Here is a 22,030-nt window from a genome sequence, read left to right on the forward strand (position 1 = left end):
CAATAGACACATTATTGGTGCAAATCCTCAGCTGGTGAAAATTGTCATAATTCCATTAACTCAAGAGACAAAACAGCATGGCCTCTGTAATGGAGAATTGTGCTGCTCTTCTAGAATTCTGAACATCTCCCCAAAATAAACGATTAAGAAAAACCTCTTTAGAACTTGAACTTTCAAAAAACCTTTTGTCAAAAATCCCTCATGAGAAGCTGACAAGGAAAGTAAGCCATAGGTCTTGAAGACAAGATGTGAAGTGCTGTCATAGATTACAAAGAGGTTGAGACAGAAAATAGAAATGATCAATTATAATTGCAGTAAAACCTTAATAAGGAATTTGACTGAGTGATCTGGAAAAGATCAGAAATGAGGTGACTGAATTTGCCAATGGCACAATTTGTTAGCCAAGACCAGAGAAGACAGGAAATTCAGAAGGACTTAACAAGATAAGATAAGCTGCCACAATGGTGCCCTCTTAAGTAGGATTTAAACAAAAAGTGAGCGTTTACATAAGTGAGAACATCCACAGTTGCATTTTTTATCCCCATATAATGTCAGTGCTGTAAGTCCTCGGACTTCACTATTTAATGGGTATTAGGAAGGTCCTGCCTGTGTGGGTACGCTGTTCTAGAGTTCTCTGCTGTGGAGTTCCTTCCACCTTCCTCTGAAGTGTCTCAGGACTTGCCACTGACAGATGCAGGACTAGAGAGACTAATGGTCTGACCCAATAGGGCCATGTCTTCATTAAGGCCATCTGATGTCAGGAAACTCTTCTAACCCAGCCATTTACTGGCCTCACCATGGGGCTTGTGGAGGTAAGGTTGTGATGTGTCAGAGGACAGGTGGCTTCACTAAATTGTTACAGTCTTAGACATTGTCTGTGGAGCACGCATAAGTGTTTTTATCACTTAGTGGAGTTGATTCCCACCCTGCTCAACCAAGTGATTTCTCTGCTTCTCATGGTTCTTGTCCTTTCAGGTCCCAGTCTTTAGCCAGTTTTGCTGTTCAGACAAGTGTTGTTGTTTTTTAATAGGAGGAAGTTTTTTAATAAGTGTAGGAGGAAAAGAGAGCACAACACAAATAAACCTACTGCCACAAGGAAAGCAGTGGGTTCTGATGGAAATTTATTGTAGATGTAATGATATTCTAGCAGGTGCTGGGTAGTGCCAGCTAAGCAGCATAACTAGATCTTGCAATTTTAAAACAATTCTCCTTTTATCTCATGTAATTTTTTTTTCTGTTGGAAAGATGGCTTAGTTCTCCATACCACTATGTATTATTAAGCTGTACCAATTTAAGATGACCTTTTTGGCCATGAAACTAGATTTTAATTAAACTTCTTGGAGATGAGAGTGATGGACCTGAGATTAGCAAATTAGAGGGGTATTGAGTATCTTCAGATCAAACAGTATTCAGGAAAATAAAGCTGACTTAAAATACTATTTTTCTTTCAAGCATCCCCCCTACCCCCCCTTCCCCCCCCTCCAGGAAACAAAGGAATATTGGAGGGCAGCTCATCTTAAGGCCAGATTTAAATACTATCAGCAAAAGGTGAAATTCAAGATTAATTATTTTCATGCTAACAGGAGCTTCTTCAGGAGGAAACCCGCCAGAAATTGAACTTGAGCAGTAGGATTAGGCAGCTGGAGGAAGAGAAGAACAACCTACAGGAGCAGCAGGAAGAGGAGGAGGAGGCCAGGAAGAACTTGGAGAAACAGATCCTCGCCCTGCAATCGCAGGTATGAAGCTATTGGAAATGGTAGGATATTAGTGTGGCCCACAAATTCAGAGTGATGACTGTGAAATGTATTGCAACTTCTGCCAGGCAATATTTCACTCTCAGTTGGAACAAAAATTAGGCTGACTTGTGTTGAATAATTTTTCACTGATCTTTCTCCTCTGAAGTGTTGTAAACATTTTGTAATAACAGTGAGATTTCAGTACCCTGAGTTAGTTTGGGCAGATTTAACTCTCATATCCTATAAGGCTTCATACCTGTAATACATTGTTGTATCATCATTTTGTTTGTACCTTGGTTAATCAGAAATAGCTGTTTTTGTTCCTGAGGGTTTCCCTCAGTGTAATAAACGTTACTTTCTTTGCATCGTGGAGGTGTAACTGCATTTTTATTGTATCCTATTAATAGCTGTGAACAGTAAGAAGCTATAAGAAACCACTTTATTGTGTTCTGTAAAACTTTAGCTGGCTGATGCCAAGAAGAAGGTAGATGACGACATGGGGACTATTGAAGGTTTGGAGGAAAATAAGAAGAAATTGCTGAAGGATATGGAGGCTCTGAGCCAACGTCTAGAGGAGAAGGCAATGGCTTATGATAAACTGGAAAAGACTAAGAATCGCCTGCAGCAGGAGCTGGATGACTTGATAGTGGACCTGGATCATCAGCGCCAAATTGTGTCCAACTTGGAGAAAAAACAGAAGAAGTTTGATCAGGTACTCTCTAACTCCAGTCATCTCACTTCTGCCTTCAACACTCAGGCAACATCTGCTTTACAGAATTATGTTGAACTAAGTTGCGTGAGTGTACAGTCGCCCAAGTGATTACATCACTTGTGCGTGTCTATGATTTGCTTCTTGTTTTGGCAATGAGCGTCCCGTCCCCTGCCCCGCACCCCCACTCCCAGGAGTGCTTGTGCGGATTGAACTTAGTGTGGGACATTGTGGGATGGCTTCTGAAAGCCAGCGACAGCAATGCAGTGTCTACACTGACGCTGCGTCGACCTAAGTACATCAACCATGGCACTTTGCCCCTCGTGCAGGTGGAGTTAAGTCAGTGTAGCGGGCAAGTTATGTTGGTGGGAATGAAATTTTAAGTGTAGACACTTAGGTCGACGAAAGCTGTCTTGCATTGACCTAACTTTGTGTAGACCAGGGCAAAGAAATGGTAGTGTGTAAAGCCTCAGTCATGTGTTAACCACTCCGAGACTTTTTCAGGGAGACCTCTAATTAGAAACACAATATTTTGTGTGGACTCAATTGGCTGTTGCAATGTTGGCTTTTCACAGGGGACCACTTTTCTAATAGCTTCAGTGAGCCACGCACCTACCTTGGTGCTTCACATTCTAGTTGGATAGGTCTATGAAAAAGTGAAATGTCTTTTAAGTAGAAGCTTATAGCCATGCTAGAGTTTGACTTGACTTTAACTGTCTTGGGGGATCCTGACGGATTTTTTGAGAAGGGACATGAAGACTGAAGGAGGAATATAAAACTGAGGCTCTGAGCCAGTTCCTAGAGCATGGATAGAAGCTCCCTTTATTTTCAGACTACTATGTTTTGGATGATAGTCCCTATTTTATCTCATTGCAAAGCCCCTTGATCAAGAGTTGACATTGTTGGCAGAATGAATAATATGCCAGGTAACCTGAGAGCATTAACATGTTCATTGAAATTTCAGTGAGTGTCCTTCTGACAGATTTTCTTTAAGATTTATATTTGAATCTTGTATTAACATTTTCAGATGCTGGCGGAAGAAAAGAATATTTCCGCTCGCTATGCAGAAGAGCGGGACCGGGCAGAGGCAGAGGCTAGAGAGAAGGAGACCAAGGCATTGTCTCTGGCTCGAGGTTTGGAAGAAGCCCTGGAGGCTAAAGAAGAATTTGAGAGGCAGAATAAGCAGTTGCGTGCAGACATGGAGGACTTAATGAGCTCCAAAGATGATGTGGGCAAAAATGTAAGTATTTTTCCAACTCTCATGTGCTACATTGCATGAAAGGGATAAAATAGTAAAGCCCATTTGTACAAGGAAACTAATACTAGATAGTAAAACTTGAAAGTCTGAAACCTTGATATTTAAGAGCTGTACCTTAAAATACCTAAAGAATGTAATACTCTGGAGGCTAATCGGTATTCACCAATGCCAGGCATTTCTGCAACGTTCACAGACGTAAGTAGGAGACACGCATCAAATGATTGACTGTTACCCTTATGCTAGATTAAAAACTTGTTACTTTACTACCTCTTTTTTCTTGGGGATACTCTGAATCGCTGACTATGCAGCTGCTAGTTTCCTCTGTTTATCAGACAGTTAAAACTTCATCTGCTGGTCTGGGTTGTTCTTAATACAGATTTAGGAATGAGTGTCTTAGTTATTCTGGTTTAGTGTAGGACAACCACAGAGTTAAATCAGTGCTAACAAAGGACTCAATATCTTATTGATCCCCTATTTTGCAGTCATACCATTACTATTGTCAGAATAACAAAAAGCTTGTGTCTGCTTCATGCTTGTGTTTTAGGTCCATGAACTGGAAAAGTCCAAGCGAACCTTAGAGCAGCAGGTTGAAGAGATGAGGACCCAGCTAGAAGAACTGGAAGATGAACTTCAGGCCACAGAAGATGCCAAGCTTCGCCTGGAAGTGAACATGCAAGCTATGAAGGCCCAGTTTGAGAGAGACCTACAGGCCAGAGATGAACAAAATGAAGAGAAGAAGAGGATGCTGGTTAAACAGGTATCCCCTATTAAACACGCTTTTGAAAGCAACTGTAGCAAACAAACAAAGAATATGGTTAATTGATTTCTTATTACTCAAAAGTTGGGATGTCCCTCAAGGTTTATGTGATGTTCCTGCCCTACAGAGCTCTTAAGCACTGATCTTTACACATTCTGCATGACAGAGTAGCACAAACCCTCCATTACATGTAATGTAGAGTGTTTGATTTTAATTTCTTAACGGGACACTTTTGCTACTTGGCTGTTCTTTCCATTTTAACTACCTTTTTAAAATGGAAATGACTGGAAATGTCTTTATAAATCCAAAACTACTAACAAGTCACTTACAAAAATGCAGTTTTTGGTGTGATCGTACTAAAATATGTGCAGTGAATGTGCTCCTTCTACTGTTCTGTAGCAGTAGTTGCTACCTGGATTTATGTCAAGTAAAATATGTGGTGCAGTGCTTGTATTTTCAGAGGTGGATCCATTCCTGCTGACTGATATGGTACGTAGTTGAGATAAGTGCTAGATAATCAGCAAAACAAACTATTTCCCTAATGAAAATTGGAAAAAGGATCATAGGATTGCCAACCCCTAGCATTGAACGATCATGTCAGGCCCCAAAATATTAAAAGATGGCTTAAAAATCATGAAAAATGAAAAGGAGGACTTGTGGCACCTTAGAGACTAACCAATTTTATTTGAGCATGAGCTTTCGTGAGCTACAGTTCACTTCATCGGATGCATACTGTGGAAATTGCAGAAGACATTATATACACAGACACCATGAAACAATACCTCCTCCCACCCCACTCTCCTGCTGGTAATAGCTTATCTAAAGTGATCATCAGGTTGGGCCATTTCCAGCACAAATCCAGGTTTTCTCACCCTCCGCCCCCCCACAGACAAACTCACTCTCTTGCTGGTAATAGCCCATCCAAAGTGACTACTGTCTTCACAATGTGTATGATAATCAAGGTGGGCCATTTCCTGCAGAAATCCAGGTTCTCTCACCCCCTCACCCCCCTCCAAAAACCACACACACAAACTCACTCTCCTGCTGGTAATAGCCTATCCAAAGTGAACACTCTCCCTACAATGTGCATGATAATCAAGGTGGGCCATTTCCAGCACAAATCCAGGTTTTCTCACCCCCCCCCCCCACACACACACAAACTCACTCTCCTGCTGGCAATAGCTCATCCAAACTGACCACTCTCCCCACACTGTGCATGACAATCAAGGTGGGCCACTTCCAGCATAAATCCAAGTTTAACCAGAACGTCGGGGGGGGGGGGGGGGGGGGCAGGAAAAAAACAAGGGGAAATAGGCTACCTTGCATAATGACTTAGCCACTCCCAGTCTCTATTTAAGCCTAAATTAATAGTATCCAATTTGCAAATGAATTCCAATTCAGCAGTTTCTCGCTGGACTCTGGATTATCATGCACATTGTAGGGAGAGTGGTCACTTCGGATGAGCTATTACCAGCAGGAGAGTGAGTTTGTGTGTGTATGGGGGTGGGGGAGTGAGAAAACCTGGATTTGTGCTGGAAATGGCCCACTTTGATTTTCATGCAGGTTAGAAGGAGAGTGTTCACTTTGGATAGGCTATTACCAGCAGGAGAGTGAGTTTGTGTGTGTGGTTTTTGGAGGGGGGTGAGGGGGTGAGAGAACCTGGATTTCTGCAGGAAATGGCCCACCTTGATTATCATACACATTGTGAAGACAGTAGTCACTTTGGATGGGCTATTACCAGCAAGAGAGTGAGTTTGTCTGTGGGGGGGCGGAGGGTGAGAAAACCTGGATTTGTGCTGGAAATGGCCCAACCTGATGATCACTTTAGATAAGCTATTACCAGCAGGAGAGTGGGGTGGGAGGAGGTATTGTTTCATGGTGTCTGTGTATATAATGTCTTCTGCAATTTCCACAGTATGCATCCGATGAAGTGAGCTGTAGCTCACGAAAGCTCATGCTCAAATAAATTGGTTAGTCTCTAAGGTGCCACAAGTCCTCCTTTTCTTTTTGCGAGTACAGACTAACACGGCTGTTACTCTGAAACCTGTTAAAAATCTGAGATTTTTAAAGAAGTTTTTAGGTTCATATTTGTCTTCTAATGTAAGAGGCTTTTGATTTCATTCTCAAGCTTTTCTCCAGAACCGTGAGGGCTAGAAACTTGCTTTTTTTTTCTTTAATTTTAAAGCAGACACATAATAACATGACTCAAGGAGCTGGGTCTTAAAGAAAAACATCAAATATCCCCAAACTCTTGGATAAAATTATGAGAGTTGGCAACACTGGCCCGATTCCAGCTTCTATGGGAAGGTTATAAACAATGGATAGAGGAGGTCATTTTTAAGGCTCCCTACCTCATTGTGCTGTAAGAGTGCAAATTGCTGTATCACCACTGAACAAGAGCTCTTGACATTCTAATACAAAATAGTAAATTCGATTCAATATACAACAAAGTCAGTTTTTGTGTAACAGCCAAGTTTTCTGGTTCAATTTTAACATTGTTGCATAACTTGTTAATCTGTTTTAGCTTCCTGTTGGCTGGTTGCTCAGATATTAGATACTACTTAAATTGCTCTTCATTTTTGCCTTGAGTTATGGTTGGGATACAATGTCTTACTGTATGTGTTGGTGACATAGATGTGCCTGAAGTAACCATTTAATTATAATTCTATATTAAAAATGTTGAGGTTATTCTGTTTTCGGTAAGAGCAGGTTAATAAGCTGAAATATTAGCTTCTGCACTGGAACAATGAAGGTAGACAGAAACACTTATTAGAAAGTTGATCATGAAGCAGTTGAATGGGTAACACTGTTTTAGTCCCTAGGATGTTTAGCATATGAATTTTCAGAAGTACTTCAGAAATTCCCTGGGTGTCATGTTTGCTTTGAGATCTTGCTTTGCTTCTCGTTGAGAAAACTTTGGCAGAGATCACAAGCTGTCAAGATTTCCATAAGTTTTGTGTGTGGTTTTCTCCCTCAAACTTACCTATTGTAGTACTGTCAACCGGGTAATGATCAAGAGCTGAGCTTTTCTCACGTCCCTCTTGTGTTGTTATCAAGGACTTCCTTGCTTCTTATCCTTTTAGATTCTTTCCGAAATCTCCTTGTTTTCCCGTTTCATCCATTTCTGTAACAGAGCCTCTCAAACTGTAACTTCACAGGTGCGGGAGCTTGAAGCAGAACTGGAGGATGAGCGCAAACAGAAGGCTCTTGCTGTGGCTTCCAAGAAAAAAATGGAGATGGATCTCAAAGACCTTGAAGCTCAGATAGAAGCTGCAAATAAGGCTCGAGATGAAGCAATCAAACAGCTGCGCAAACTGCAGGTGTGTGAAGCCAGTCCATGAATGAACTTGGAGTGTCTCTTGCTTTAGAGTTCTTCTTTTGGTCAAGTTTCCTTGCAGTCTGAGGGTGAGAACAGCTCTCTATTCTCAAGTTTCACTCTTGTCCCTGGATGACTGCTTCCTGCAGCATATTGCAACAGTGTCTGTAATTTCAGTTCATCAGTATGTTTGTCAATGAGATGGTTAAATGAGATGCCATATTTCAGTATTTTGTGTAAAGGACTCAGTTAAATACTTGCTGAAAGCTCTTCTCTTCCTCCCCCCACCACCACCACCACCACCCCCACCACCACCAAAGGACCTCATAAAACAGCCAGATCAAAATAACTGATTAATAGCTGAGCAATGACTTGAGAATGTGTGTTCAAATGTGCTAGTTGGGGCTGGTAAAACTGCCTATTAAGGTTTCCGAGCACTTCTCATTATACTGTCCTGTTTTGAGTTGCTTATCACTTTGACAGACAGTAACTGTTTGGGCTGAAATCTTCCAGGCTGGGTGTCTGTCTCAAGCTGAACCATTTTTGGAAAATTTTGGCTGAAACTGTTAAGCCATTTCTAAAAATGAGACTAGGAGAAGATGCATAGTTTTGTCCATGTTTTGTTTTGTTTTTTTGGGGGGGATTTCTGGTGACCTTTTCTTTGAGAAGCTCTAGTGCCCTCATGCTTTGGAACAGGGTTTGAAATTTGGAGGAGGGAGGGTAGAAATTACCTTTTTGTCAGGGATGTGCCTTTTCCATCCCTGTGAAAATCTGCCCAAATTTGGCCAAGTGATAAACCTTTGAAACATCACAGTTCTCACATGCTCAGTAGAGACTAGCTGGAGCTTTGCAGCTAAATTCCCTGAAGATTCTGTCCACACTGAACATGCTCCAGTCTGGGGCAGTAGGGGCATAAACAGGACTTCCTCTGCAATTGCAGTTACCGGCTGCTTCAGTCTGGGTCTGGATCTGAGTCTGGGTCCAGGCACCGGAACTTAGAGCAAGTCGCCTGTCTCTCCTGCTGCACCCAAGCAGTGTAGAGGAAGCTGCCTGAACCAAATGCAGAGGGGACAATTGTCAGACTGGGTGGGAGGAGAAGATACTGGGAGCTGGGTGAGGGGTGGACTGGGATCCAGTGGGTTGGATGGGGAAGGGGAAATGGCTCTGACAAAGAGCCAGGGTGTGGAGACGGAGAGGAGACCTGGGACTGACTGGACAGAGAGCTGGGTGGGTGGGGAAACACACTGTACAGAGACAAGGACTGGGAGCTAGTCGGGGCAGGGAACGTGGGTGCAGGGGTGCTTGGAGGCTGTGGAGAAGACAGATCAGATGAAGAGCTGGGAAGGGAATGGAGACTGGATGGGCAACCTCAATTCTGGTAATTCTGAGTGATTGATTTGCAACCTTAATGTTCTTTAATGTTTTTTTTTTATTTGTAATGTAGCTATAGACTCCTAATCTCTGAGCATTTTATGCATGGTTCCAGTATACTGAGGAAGCATGAAGTTCAATCTTAGGTTTTGCAGTGAGACCCAACTTTTCTTACCTGGGTGTTTAAGGATTAGATTCCTAATTTCAGAACCCCCCCAAGTGCATAAAGTTTGACACCTCTTTATATCACATAAAAACCTAAAAGGTACATGACAGCATCAAAGTTGGACTAGTTTTTAGTAGGGCAAGCCAAATGTGCGGTTCCATACCTTAACATGTACTGTGTCTATTCTTTTAGGTATGTTATAAACTAAGTGGTCCCATGGCTCGCAGATTTTGGCTTGCATCCATCACTTTAAGAAAAATGGCACTAAGTTGTTTTAAAGGAAATTGAAGTTTGAGTTGATTTTTGGGGTCTAATGATATCCACAGTCAAGCCAAGTTTGTGGAAAATATGATCAGTAGCTGTAATATTCAGAATATTGAGTTTAGCAAAATACAGTTTTAAAGTGTGTGCTTAACGTGATGCATTCAGACTAATGGATCTTTTTGTGCATCTACAGACTTGAGAACATTTTCTATTACAGTGTTCATTACAACACTTTTTTCAGTCAGTTTAGGTAAATCAAAATATTTTTTCTCCCCCAAGCCATTTAAAAGCATGAGATCTCAATAAGGTTCCTGCCAATTTTTATCATTCAAGCTTAAGCAGGTTTTTTTTTTCTGTAGCCCTGTCTCTTAAAAATAAACATGGGAAGTTGGATAGAATCTAGTGGAGGAGTATGAGACCAAAATGTGCGTGTTTTGGGTCTACAATGAGTAGGTATCTCAAACAGTAAGTAGGACTGGGCCCCTTCTATGTGCGTGTCCTCATTTACTAAATGTTGAATTCCCGAAGGGATTATAGCAAATCCCTGCACTTGTCCTCTAATGGATGATGTTTTTTCCTTCTCTTAAATTCCAGGCTCAGATGAAAGACTATCAGCGGGAGCTGGAAGAGGCCCGTGCATCCAGAGATGAGATCTTTGCTCAGTCCAAGGAGAATGAAAAGAAGCTGAAAGGCCTTGAAGCAGAAATACTCCAGCTCCAAGAGGTATGATTTAGTTCTGAGTTGCCTTTGTGAGTGACCTGTACGTTAGTGTTCTGTACACCTGTCTGGTGATTAGAACGCTGGGTTGGGAACCAGGAGATCTGGGTTCTCTTCCAGCTTTGCTGTGAGCAGCCTGTGTGACCTTGGCTGTCATTTAATCTTTCTGTGCTCAGTTTCCCCACATGTATAACAGGGATACTTACCTACCTCCTGAGGGGACATGAGGAAATATTGATTTCAAAGTGCTCACACATTTCTCTGATGGAAGGTGCTTGAAATGCAGAGCATCAGTATTACTAATAGAGAATTGGATAGAAATGCATAGGAATCTTTTAATGCCCCACAACCTGGATACAGAAAATACACTAATGCAGCATTGTAGAATATATTTGAAGTTTTCCTGACACTGGTGGTGCTAACTACTAAGTTGTTGTGGGCCACAGAGAGAACCTGAGAGGCTTGTGCCTTTTAGCGTTAGTTTTGCCATGATTGCCAATGCTTATTGTAACGTCTGGCAAACAAAGACTTTTTTTTTGTAGCTTTATAAATGACTGTTTAGGGGGTGTTTATTGTTAATGAGCTTCAAAAATGAAGACTTTTTTTCCATTAAGAGAAATCAGTAATGCAGTATGAATAATAAAATTGATTCAAGATATCGATGTATTAATAAGAGAGATGGAAGGCAATTGACATAGTTAAAGATCAATCTAAAACACTATAGTATTTTCCATTTAGGGTTAAAGGGAGTAAATCCACTGCAGTCATGAAGAAGCCAGTAGCGATAGACTGGGAGTGTGAGCTAGTGGTTGGAACGAGGGAGGGAGCCTGGCTTCCTGCATTCTATTCCCGGCTTTTTTGCTGACTGACTGTGTGACTATGTGCAAGTCATGTGATAGCACTTCACTGTGTCCTAGTGGTATTGGGGAGCTGAATTAATGTTTGCAGAGCTCTGAGATCACCAGTGCTATTTTAGTCTGCGTATTAAATAAGCAAATGAGTCTTCTCATGACCCCTTGCAGGATCTTGCTGCCTCCGAAAGAGCTCGTCGCCATGCTGAGCAAGAGCGGGATGAGCTGGCTGATGAGATTGCAAACAGTGCTTCTGGAAAGTGAGTCATCAAATGGACTGTCATCCTGTCCGAGGCTGTTTATAAACAGCAATGACTGTGTCTTCTACTAATGCACTTGCATGCCCCACACTGACCTCTTGGTTCACTGTTTTCCTGATGAAGGGAATGACTGGCTTAGGTACTGCAGCATCGGGAGAGAGTTTGCTGACTTATTAAAAGCAAGTGGAGGTAATTACTGCGTTACCTGGTTGGACCATGTAACGTCCCACCCGCTTTCTTTCACCCTCCAGATCAGCTTTGCTGGATGAGAAGCGCCGTCTGGAAGCCCGTATTGCACAGCTGGAGGAAGAACTGGAAGAGGAACAGAGCAATATGGAACTCCTCAATGACCGGTTTAGGAAGACCACACTGCAGGTGCAGTATCTTTGGCATATGCTGCTTTGGGCACTTTTATCTCCCTTACGTGTACAGTATAAAAGGTGAACGAAGGCTTTGAATGTTGCCAGATTACTGACTCTTCATGCCCTCCCAAAGGTTGATACGCTCAACTCAGAGCTGGCTGGAGAACGGAGTGCTGCCCAGAAGAGTGAAAATGCGCGCCAGCAGCTGGAGAGACAGAACAAAGAGCTGAAAGCCAAGTTGCAGGAGCTGGAGGGATCTGTGAAGTCTAAATTCAAGGCAACCATTTCTGCTCTGGAAGCTAAGATTGGACAGCTAGAGGAACAGCTTGAGCAGGAAGCAAAGTAAGAAGAGATGGTTGTTTGGTGTTCCAAGTAAATACAGGCAACACTGGTTATTTGAAACTTCCATGGCCCTAGCAGGACTTCTCATAGGTACTAAATATTCCCATCTCAGTCCCAGCAATTAGATTTCCTTAGCTAGGACTCAGTTGCTGAAGGGACACTCTTGGACTGAACAGCATAAAAAGACTGAGGCTTTAGATTGTGTTCACCTTATCTGGGTTTCAAGGTCAATTCGCTGTACAGAGGAAACTTGAGCTGGTTCTTTCCCCAGACTAGCTGGGTGTGGAGCCTCCTTGTGACACTGTTTGTGGTAGTGCAGTGGATCCCACAGTGTGGTGCAGCCATGTAAGCACCTTGCACAGCCAGTGATACAGACCCTGGTAGTTTGATAGCGCCCACCCCCACAACCCTCTATCAACCTGAATTAGGAAGTGTGTGCAATGAACAGGCCATTAACATCTCGTTATTTTTGGTATTGTAGTTATTTTTCTGTGTTAATGATGGCTTTTAATGTCCTGCCCAAGGACAAGGCAGCCCGGCTCCAGGGGAAAAAAAGCAGTCTTCTCTTTTAGGACCGTAATTTCTCCCTGTGATAAAACCATCCTCTAAATCTTCAGTCCGTTTCCCTCCATCCACTATTGTACTTCAGCTGTGGGGGAGGACCATAAACCATCTCTCTTCTGCAGATGGTTAGCAGATGCCCTTGTTAAAGCACTGCAGTTGATCCCCACCTCAGATAACAAACACCCCTGGTTTTAGCATGGAACAGCCAAGCCCACTCTGCTCCCGTGCTGACAGATTAGATCCTTTGGTTACAACCAGCACAATTACAAGATAGCATTTTAGAAAGGTACTTAGAAATCAAACCCATTTGTGCTTCTGAGTGTGACTCAGATCTGGACACGCTAGCACTGAACTCCACGTGTTATAGTTATGCTCTGGAAAGAGAACACTGCTACAAGTGAACCAATGTATAAAATTCCTAGGCTGATTGATCCTAGGGTTAACATTGCTCTGTTTTCGTAGGGAAAGAGCAGCTGCTAACAAGCTGGTGCGTCGTACAGAGAAGAAACTGAAAGAAGTCTTCATGCAGGTGGAAGATGAGCGTCGGCATGCAGACCAGTACAAAGAACAGGTAAGCAAAGGTGCACAGCCGTGCTCCAAACCCAAACTCCTGCAGACGTGCTCCAGGAAGAGCCTCAGGTACAACTGCTGCCCCACTAAACAGACTTCACAATCAACCTGGAGGAAAGAAAACTCCCTGGAAACTCCTGATGCAAAAGCCCCACACCAGACATAAAACAAACCCTGTTCAAATGCTTGCTGATAACAGTGAATCCCAATGAGAATAGAGCCCAAGGTCCAAGTTCTCACAGTGGCCCTCTGCAAATACAGGTGGAGCTGCTGGGTAGTTCTGCACTCCCTGTCTCTAGCTGCACAGCTTTTACACTGTCTCTGCTTCTGCTGGGAACTCGGGGACCTTCTCTCTCCTTTCTCCCCGCGCGGTGTTTTCTGTGGTCTCCCCAGCCACCTGAGAGGGGCCTTCACAGTGGCCCTGACTCCCATCCCAAAACATCTCACCAGCAGCAGCTACAGGCAAGCTGCTGGCAAGTGGAGCCTTTGTGCATGGGCGCCATGGTGTAGACTGGTGCTCTCACCTGCTCGAGTTGGGCATCAGCAACCCCACTAGGATCCCACACTGCAATCGGTACAGCACTGTTGGTCTGCCAGGTCTTGAGGCAGAGGGGACTGTGCACCTGGCAGGTGTGGGTGATCTCCCCCTGTGGGCTCCATGTGAGGGACCAGCACGTCTCTCCTTTACATCCTGCAGGCCCCATTGCTAGGTAGGACACAACTGGCGTGTCGCAAGAATGAATTGCAGCTCTTCAGCTGGAGATTTGTATAGCATGATAGTCTGGTCACTTAAACGTGGGTTCCACAAGGTGCATCTGAGGAGCTTCACTCACTCAGGAGACATCTGGCTAGGACAGAATCCCACTTTTACACGTGAGCCTGTTCTGTCCCATCCCAATCAAAATCCCCAGCAAGGCTGACTGTGAAAGACAAGGATTCAGCTCTTTCCTTTCTGCCTTACCCCAAAACTTCACTCAGCTGCAGCTGCTCAGCTTTCTGCTGAGTCAAGCTTCATGCTCCCAGCCTGGCTCTCTCCCCTAGATGGAGAAGGCTAATGCCAGGATGAAGCAGCTCAAACGCCAGCTGGAGGAAGCTGAAGAAGAAGCAACACGTGTGAATGCCTCCCGTCGTAAACTTCAGCGTGAATTAGACGATGCCACGGAGGCCAATGAGGGCCTTAGCCGGGAAGTCAGCACTCTGAAAAACAGGCTGAGGTAAGCAGAGCCGGTCTGTGGGCCTGGGCCCTGGAAGGAGCCCTGAGCACAGGCAGCATCTTACCTAGGTCTTCACAAGCCACAGGGAAGCTTTAAAGTAGCTACAGGAACTCACTCTCAGGGTGGGAGGCTTCCATGACGCCAGGGTCTGTTAGAAGCCGTCTGGAAGTGCCGTAGCAGAGCCAGTAATGTTACAGGAACTTCAAACTGGAATCTGGAGTCCCAGGGTCTACGCTGGGAAATATCAGTAAATCCTCATGAAGATCCTTGTACTCTGTTGGCTCCAAACCTTCCGGGCTCTAGCTCTGACAGGTGGGTTGGTTTTAGTCAGTGTGATTGATTCCAACCTCTGTGGAAATGCTGTAAGGATCAGGGAGGGGGCTCAGCTCCTTGTTAATGTAAGTGACAGAGAACCATTTATTTCTGTCTTGTCCTGGCTGGAATCCAGCTCAGTACCCTCTCGGGGAATGGTTCTCTGGCACATCAAGAAAGATGTGTGGTCTGAAGTACAGGGGGAGGGGAACTGAGTGAGCTAGGCACAGAGCAGAGTGTGGGAGAGGCAAAGAGCAGCTGAACTGGCCAGCTGTAAGACCATGGCAGTGCTGCGGTGCAGATGGAAGGAGTTGCTTGTTGTGCTGGAGTGCATGTAGCTCAGTTCTCGTTGTTATAACGTACAGCATCTTAGAGGTCTGCTCGGGCCTCATTTTTAAACCCCCCCCCCCCCCCCCCCCCCCGAACCTGAATCAGCGCTGCCCCCCTCCTGCCTATGGGGTCGGCCTCACTGCATGCGGTGGTGGCTGCATGCCCTGCCACCCACCACCCGCTGCTGGGCTGTGTGTGTGTGTGCTGCAGTGCCACGAGGTAGAGATGGCCGGCTAGTGTGAGGTGCACAGCCACTGCGGCACCGACCCTGTGGGAGGAGAGCTGACTCTTTCTGACCTGACCCAAACCTGACACTTTTTGGATCCCATCTGGTTCTGGTCGGGTTGCAGGACTCGACAGCATTTGTTGTTCACAAGTCAGATATCAGCTAGTAGTCAGTGTTTCTCACTATTCATGTGCTGTAGCAGTGAGAGCCCATTTCCTGCTGGTGTTAGATGTTCCTGTATCTGGGGCCATTAAATGTCCACAAATGTACTAAACTCCGTTCCTTGCCCTGCTTCTGGCTTACGTGACATTAGGGAAGGTGTCAGAGTAACAGCCGTGTTAGTCTGTATTCGCAAAAAGAAAAGGAAGGTGGTGTGCATTGACATAAACACAAAGTGTCTTGGGGGGCGGGGGTATAACTCCTGGCCCCAGGAAAGGTTTCAGGAGCCTCCTTAGTGTAGGATGCTCAGGTATTTAGTGACTAGAAGGGTAGATGACTTGGTGGGACTTCCACCGTATACCTCTTGGTGGCTTTCTAGGTGACCCACTCACCCCACAGGCTAGACAGTGAGCACCACAGGCCTGCATTCAGCAATCATTTGGTGGTTTTTTCTAGGAGGGGTGGCCCTATCACCTTCCCTTCAAGTCGATCTGGTAGACGCCAGCTGCATATTGAAGGTGCTTCTCTGGAACTTTCTGACGACGATGCAGAAAGCAAAGGCAGTGACCTCAATGAAACGCAGCCCGCCCAAACCGAGTAGAGCCGCGTCACACCATTAGCATGCAGAGCCCTTTTACACAGAGTGGAGTGCAAAGGACTTACCTGACCAGCAAACTGCCTTGTGGCCGTGAATCTGCCTTATGTAATATTGGCATGCTACAAGGTTACTTATCACAGGTCAACTATGTCTTAAGGCTCTGTAGCCTCACTATACTGTACCCTGCTTCAATATAGGTACAACTGCTTTTTTATATATAGTAAACTCTCTCTGTTCAGTGCATCTCTTTTCCAGGTATTCCTTGTAAAGCCATTTTATAAAGCATCATGTGAAGGATACAACTTTTCTATCAATTCAGAAACTTCATTCCCAAGCGGTAGTTGGGTGGGGCAGACCCATTGTTGTTACTATGCATGCTTTGTTGTACAGATAACACCCTTCCATTTCTTTTGTGCTCACGTGGCCCTCGGCTGTAACACATCTGTTGGCGCACTGTGAAGACCAAACTGCTCCTGTATCTCTCTTCTTTTTCTCCTAATTATTGTGAGCAACACACAATCAGCAAGTAAACTGTGAAAAGGCCTCGGAAGTGTTCAGAGGGAAATCTAGGGTTGAATGAATAGTATCCATTTTTAACCTGCCATATCATTTTGAAGTAGTGTTGGCATCTGCTTCATCAATTAGTGCTTGTGCACTACAGTTAAATTGAATATTATCACCGTTCCTAATTTGTACAATACCTCGCATCTGTATAGACCTGCTATATCAGTCTGAAGGCATCTGTACATAGTAAGGCTAGTAAAATATGAACACCCGTCACATGGAAAAAATAAACATGGAACAGCAGAGGCTCAGGATGGGAATTTACTCTTAACTGCTGGCTGAGTAGTCTTCAGAGCATGGAGCTGAATAGCTGCTGCTCCTCTTGACATGAGGGAGTTTCACAGCCATGAGATACAGGTTTAAGAAATACCCCAGCCAGCCTTGTGTAAAACAGAGCTGGCACGCTTACCAGCTGTTGAGCCTAAAGCAGCAGGACCATCTGTACTTGTACTATGTTTTTGGCTTGTTTGGAGTCTCTGTAGTTTAGAGGTTAAAAGATGGATCTTGCCTGCCTGAGAGTTGACACGCCAGTGGATGTGAATTCTTTCTTTTGGTTTTTATTTTGACCAGTGTTACACCAAGTAGTTACATTCTTTTTGTTTAAATAGCTGAAAAACTGACATTACAGAAAGTGCCTTAGACACTACAGTACTAAGACAATGTTACATATATAATTTGCCTATATAACAATGATTTACTGTATTAATTTTTGACTGTGCTTCATATCATGTACCTCTCTAGTCAAAGTGGTGGTATTGATATTCAATGATAATGAATCAGTGTTAACTATGAAATCTCATCCCTCTGCAATGTGCTTGAAAACATGATTTTCCTTTGGGTTAAAAGCTTTAACATCTGTTACAAAGGTTTTGTTGTGCGTTTGGATATTTTTTAATTGAACTGGCTGTTGACCACCAGGCATCTGACTGCAAATATCTTGTTTTCTTGTATACCCATATTTCTAGACAATGATTTTTGTAAGACAATAAATTTATTCATTATAGATACTGATGCCTACTCTATTTACTTACAAGAAAAGCTAGCTCCTGAGGCCTACATAGACTTAATAAACAAGAATATGACTTTGGCAGCTGCTGTTTCCCTTCTTACTGTTAGCTAGCCTATTTTGATTTGTATAGGGTATAAAGGGCCTGTCCAGTGCTCTGTGCTTTTGACATGGTTACCAGTCCAGTTTTAGCAGGTTCTTTTCATTGCACGCCCAATCATTGAACTTAGTAGAAATACACAAGTGGGGAGATGAATGGTACTCTGCAGCCACGTGGATCTGTTTTATAAATGACCATCCATGCACACTTCCTGTGGTGATTTGTCTCCATTCTGGCCTTTAACCAAAGCTGAGGTCTTTCTGGATGGGGAAGTTCAGATTTACAGCATAAGAACTCTGTTAACATCCATTGGCAATTCCCTCTGGAGTCCTGAACTCCTGGCTGCATACTGTATAGGGGAGGAGGTGAGCTAAGCTTTGGAGGAGTGCTTCTGAAGGAAGAGTTTGCCTTTACCCTACTGGATTGGAGTATGGTTGATCTGCTTAGTCTACCCAAAATAGACCTTGGATTCTTCTATTGACTTCAGCTGGTGTCATTTGGAAATAAATGTTCCTATACAAACCCTTTTGTAGACAAACTGAAGTCCTCAAAGATAATGGCCATCAACATACCAGTTCATACAGGGAAGACACAGCTCAGGATCTTCCCCCCACAAATTTCTATAGCTGGCCCATGTCTTGTCACTAGATGCAAATTAGCCTTTGAAATGACTGGCCTGTAATGCTTCAGCACATGGGCTTTAAAGAGGCGTCTGTTATGTATCAGGCCCTGTTCCCTAACCACAGTGCAGGTGGATGGCTTTAATTCAAAACCTTTCCTGTTCATGCAGGGAACCAGATGGGAGGTGGCCTGTATAACATTTTCATTAGCAGTTGAAGCCCTGGCTAGTATACACAGTGATTCATAAGCACAAGTTACTAGCACAGTAAAAGGTGAAGAACAAAATTGCTCTTAATGTAGAGAACATTTGGCTCCACACTGCAAATGCCAAAGACTGAAGAGCCTACGGATATAAAGGTGATACATGGACCAAAAACTGAGCCAAGCGCTGATTCCTGTGCTCAGAGACCTTGCTAGCCAGCCATGGACTCTGAATTGGATCTGGAGTTGCCTGGGGAGATAATGGCTCCAGTAGAGCTCTGGTGTGGTGGTTTTGTAGGTCTTCCTTACTCCAAACATGGCATGCTGCCTGTCACACAAGCTGGAGTTTGAGTGACTTCCCATCCCAGGTACAGCAAGTGGGGTCATTCTGTCTGGAGGGGATTCTTGCATCTTAATGCTGGACGGAACTATTGTGATCATCTAGCCTGACCTGCATAACACAGGCCATAGGACTTCCCACAATTAATTCCTTCTTCAAGTCCAATAGCTGTGACTGAATGTTTGTTTTTCTAAAAGATATGATTGAAACATCACCAGTGATGGAGAATTCACCACTCGCCCTGGTGAGCTATTCCAATGGTAAATTACCTTCCCTGTTTAACAGTGCAGCTTCTGTCTAGTCTGAATTTGTCTAGCTTCAACTTCCAGCCCTTGGATCTTTGTTAATCTTGTCTGTTAGACTGACCAAATCACCCCTTAACCAAATAGATTGAGCTCCTTGAGTCTCTCACTATAAGGCATGTTTTCCCCAATCCATCAGTTGTTCTCATGGTGGTTCCTGAGCCCTCTCCAATTTATCAAGTCTTCACTTTTGGACAGCAGAGGTGGCCACAGTATTCCAGGAGTAGTCACAGCAGTGCCAGCTCCAGAGATCATAAACCTCCTTACTCCTTGAGATTCCCCTGTTTGTACAACCAAGGGTTGCATCAGCCTGTTCAGCTACAGCATCAGCCAGGGTCAGTCTCTGCTTCCCAGGCTAGAACTTGACATTTGGCCACATTAAAATGCATCTTGGTTGCTTGCACCACCCCCACTCTTTGTCATGGGCAAGCTTTCTCAGCAACCCTTTCTTCTAGTCCCTGATAATACTTTGATCAAAGAGCAGTGCTGTCCTTTCCCTACCCAAATGTCAATGAGTGGGGTGGGAATGGCATAAAACTGGTGTGGAAGAAAGTTATCGCTTTATTGGCCCAAGGCTGTGGAGTAAGGGGCTCAGCATCTCCCAGGCATAACTCCTAGCAGAGCCAGGGGCACCCTGCACCTCACAAGCTTGGCCCAGTGTGCCTAGAGAGCTGCTGCCTCAGCTTCACCCTGCACTGTGCACTCCGGGCAGAACAACAGCTGCACTGAGCCTGCTCCAGCCCACTCCAGGATGTGAGGGGGTGACCTGGAACTGAACTCTTCCAGCCGAGCTCATGCCAAGTACCCAGAGCATAGGCAGATTCCCTCCCTCTCTCACCTGCTCTGTTGTTACGTGGCACTGAGCCTATGAACATTTACCCTGTGAGAGAAGAGGAGTGCTGCTTGCAACTCTACTACACTTCTGTCAGCATGGGAACCCCCCGATCCTGCCCGGCTCCTGGGAAACCGAGCATTCCGTGTGCCAGGATGTGGGGAGCGGAGCTACCGTGCGGCTCAATGGTGAGTATTAAAATCCACACCTGCCAGAGACTAGCTGCAGCTGACAGTTAATCTTCAGGGCTCACTCGATTTGTGTACAGCAGCATGCACAGGGACATGGCTTGCTTAATTAGAGAGAGAGGCTTTAAAACTGTTGAGCATTCAATGGACATGTTCTCTTGGGACAGGTTTATCCCACAGCTACCCGTGGCAGGGTCCTTGTACCTTTCTCTAAAGCAGCTGGAGCTGAGGCAGTCTGGCAATTCCTGTGCTGAGGGGCTTCTAGTGTCCTTGAGATGGTAGAAAGTTGCTGCAGATCCTGGAGAGCTGTAGTAGCTAAAACATGCCAGAAGAGGGCAGCAGAATTGCCGTGTAAGGGACAAGTAGCCGAGCTGCAGGACGCATGGGGAAGCCCAGCGTGGAACAGCAAATCTGTCCCTCGTTGTGTTCTTCTCAGAGTGTGTCCCAGGAGCAGCAGGGGGGAGTTGTAGCATCTCAGACTGGCTCTTTCCAAAATCCCAGGCTCTAGAGAGACTAATGGGGGGTGTCAGAGGACAACACCTAGTGTTACTACAAGGGGTGGGAGAAGTGGCTGCTGGTCACGGTGTCAATCCCTTGTGGCCCTGCCCTGGTGTGAAGGAAACAGCCTAGGTCAGAGTTTGGTGCCATAATGAACCTGCTGGTAGGAAAGCCCCCCTGCCCTGACCAGACCATTGTTCTAATGGCAGGGGGCCCACTGGAGCCAGCCTGGTAGGGTTGCTGGGCATCCAGTTTTTGCCAAGGCAGGTTTCCTGGGGCTCCCGGAAGCAGCCAGCCTATCCTTGAGGGAAGGGGTGCTCATGCAGGCCGGCTGGATGTGGCTTTAGCAGAGGCTCTGTGGGCATGATGCCAACCCCCCTAGGCACAGCACGGTGGTGATGCTTGGAGCTCAGCAGGTACCTGGCCATCACTCCTGCCACTGCGGAGGTGCTCACAGGGCCTGGGCTCAGCCAGGCTGAGTCTGCTGACGTGGCTGCCTGCCCCTCTGCAATACCTGCGCTCTGCACCCGAGCTGGTGCGCCCAGCAGGATTTGCCAGCACAGCGCAAAGGTGTGTTTGCGCTGGGAGAACAGCCTCTCTCCCTCCAGAGCACTGAGCTGTGTGGGCATCCCTGCTTCTGGGCCAGGGAAGCCCAAGGCAGGCTGAGGCTAAAGGCTCTGTGTGGGGCAGAGCAGCCCCTCCCCAGCAAGGACCAAAGGCTGGGATGGAGGGGCGAGGGTAGTGGGCTCTGTGTCAGGTGGAGATAGGGCAGCAGCAGCGAGTGACCAGGCAACTCCTTTGCAAACCCCACAGCCAGGGTCTGGCTGTGCAGGGTGGGACGCAGCAGGCCTGGCTCCACAGCACGGTGGCAGGAGCTGGGCCCTTGGAGCAAGGGCTGCTGCATCCTGCCTTGTGGAGCGAAGCCCTGCTAGACACGGACTGCTCTGTGGGAGCAAAGAGAGCTCAGCTTGCTGCAGCTGGAGCAATGTGCTAGGTGTTCCATGAGGTCAGTGCCGTGGGAAACTGAGCAGAGGCTCAGCTCTGCTAAAGGCCCAAGTGCACCGTTTAGCTAAGCCTGATCTACCTCTTACCACACACACAAGTGCCCCTCGTCCAAGAGATCACAGGTGCTGGGCACCTTCCTATTGCAAGAGCCCAGCGTGCCAGCACTGAGCTCAGTCACCTCCCCCGGTCAGAGCAGGCCACTCTGTTACACAGCCAGTCTGGCCTGGGAGTGGTCACTGCAGGCAGGGTTCCCTGTCCATTCCTAACCCAGCAAAGCCAAGAGGAGGGCCT

General features: G+C 45.5%; 1 protein-coding gene across 3 annotated transcripts in view; it reads left to right on the forward strand.

The window, feature by feature from the left end:
- Window positions 1-17,653, forward strand: part of MYH10 (myosin heavy chain 10) — a 135,675-nt gene extending 118,022 nt beyond the window's left edge. For all 3 annotated transcript variants that reach the window (XM_043527745.1, XM_037914430.2, XM_037914433.2), the window contains 12 exons: window positions 1,584-1,736; window positions 2,200-2,448; window positions 3,473-3,685; window positions 4,248-4,460; window positions 7,619-7,780; window positions 10,172-10,300; window positions 11,317-11,405; window positions 11,657-11,780; window positions 11,901-12,109; window positions 13,136-13,244; window positions 14,285-14,457; window positions 15,941-17,653. In XM_043527745.1, coding sequence (XP_043383680.1) covers window positions 1,584-1,736; window positions 2,200-2,448; window positions 3,473-3,685; window positions 4,248-4,460; window positions 7,619-7,780; window positions 10,172-10,300; window positions 11,317-11,405; window positions 11,657-11,780; window positions 11,901-12,109; window positions 13,136-13,244; window positions 14,285-14,457; window positions 15,941-16,085 — 1,968 coding nt within the window. In that variant the 3' untranslated portion in view covers window positions 16,086-17,653. The remainder of the gene's footprint in view (window positions 1-1,583; window positions 1,737-2,199; window positions 2,449-3,472; window positions 3,686-4,247; window positions 4,461-7,618; window positions 7,781-10,171; window positions 10,301-11,316; window positions 11,406-11,656; window positions 11,781-11,900; window positions 12,110-13,135; window positions 13,245-14,284; window positions 14,458-15,940) is intronic.
- Window positions 17,654-22,030: the final 4,377 nt, after the last annotated feature.

This window comes from Chelonia mydas, chromosome 14 (genome assembly GCF_015237465.2).
Source record: "Chelonia mydas isolate rCheMyd1 chromosome 14, rCheMyd1.pri.v2, whole genome shotgun sequence".
Classification (NCBI taxonomy): domain Eukaryota; kingdom Metazoa; phylum Chordata; order Testudines; family Cheloniidae; genus Chelonia; species Chelonia mydas.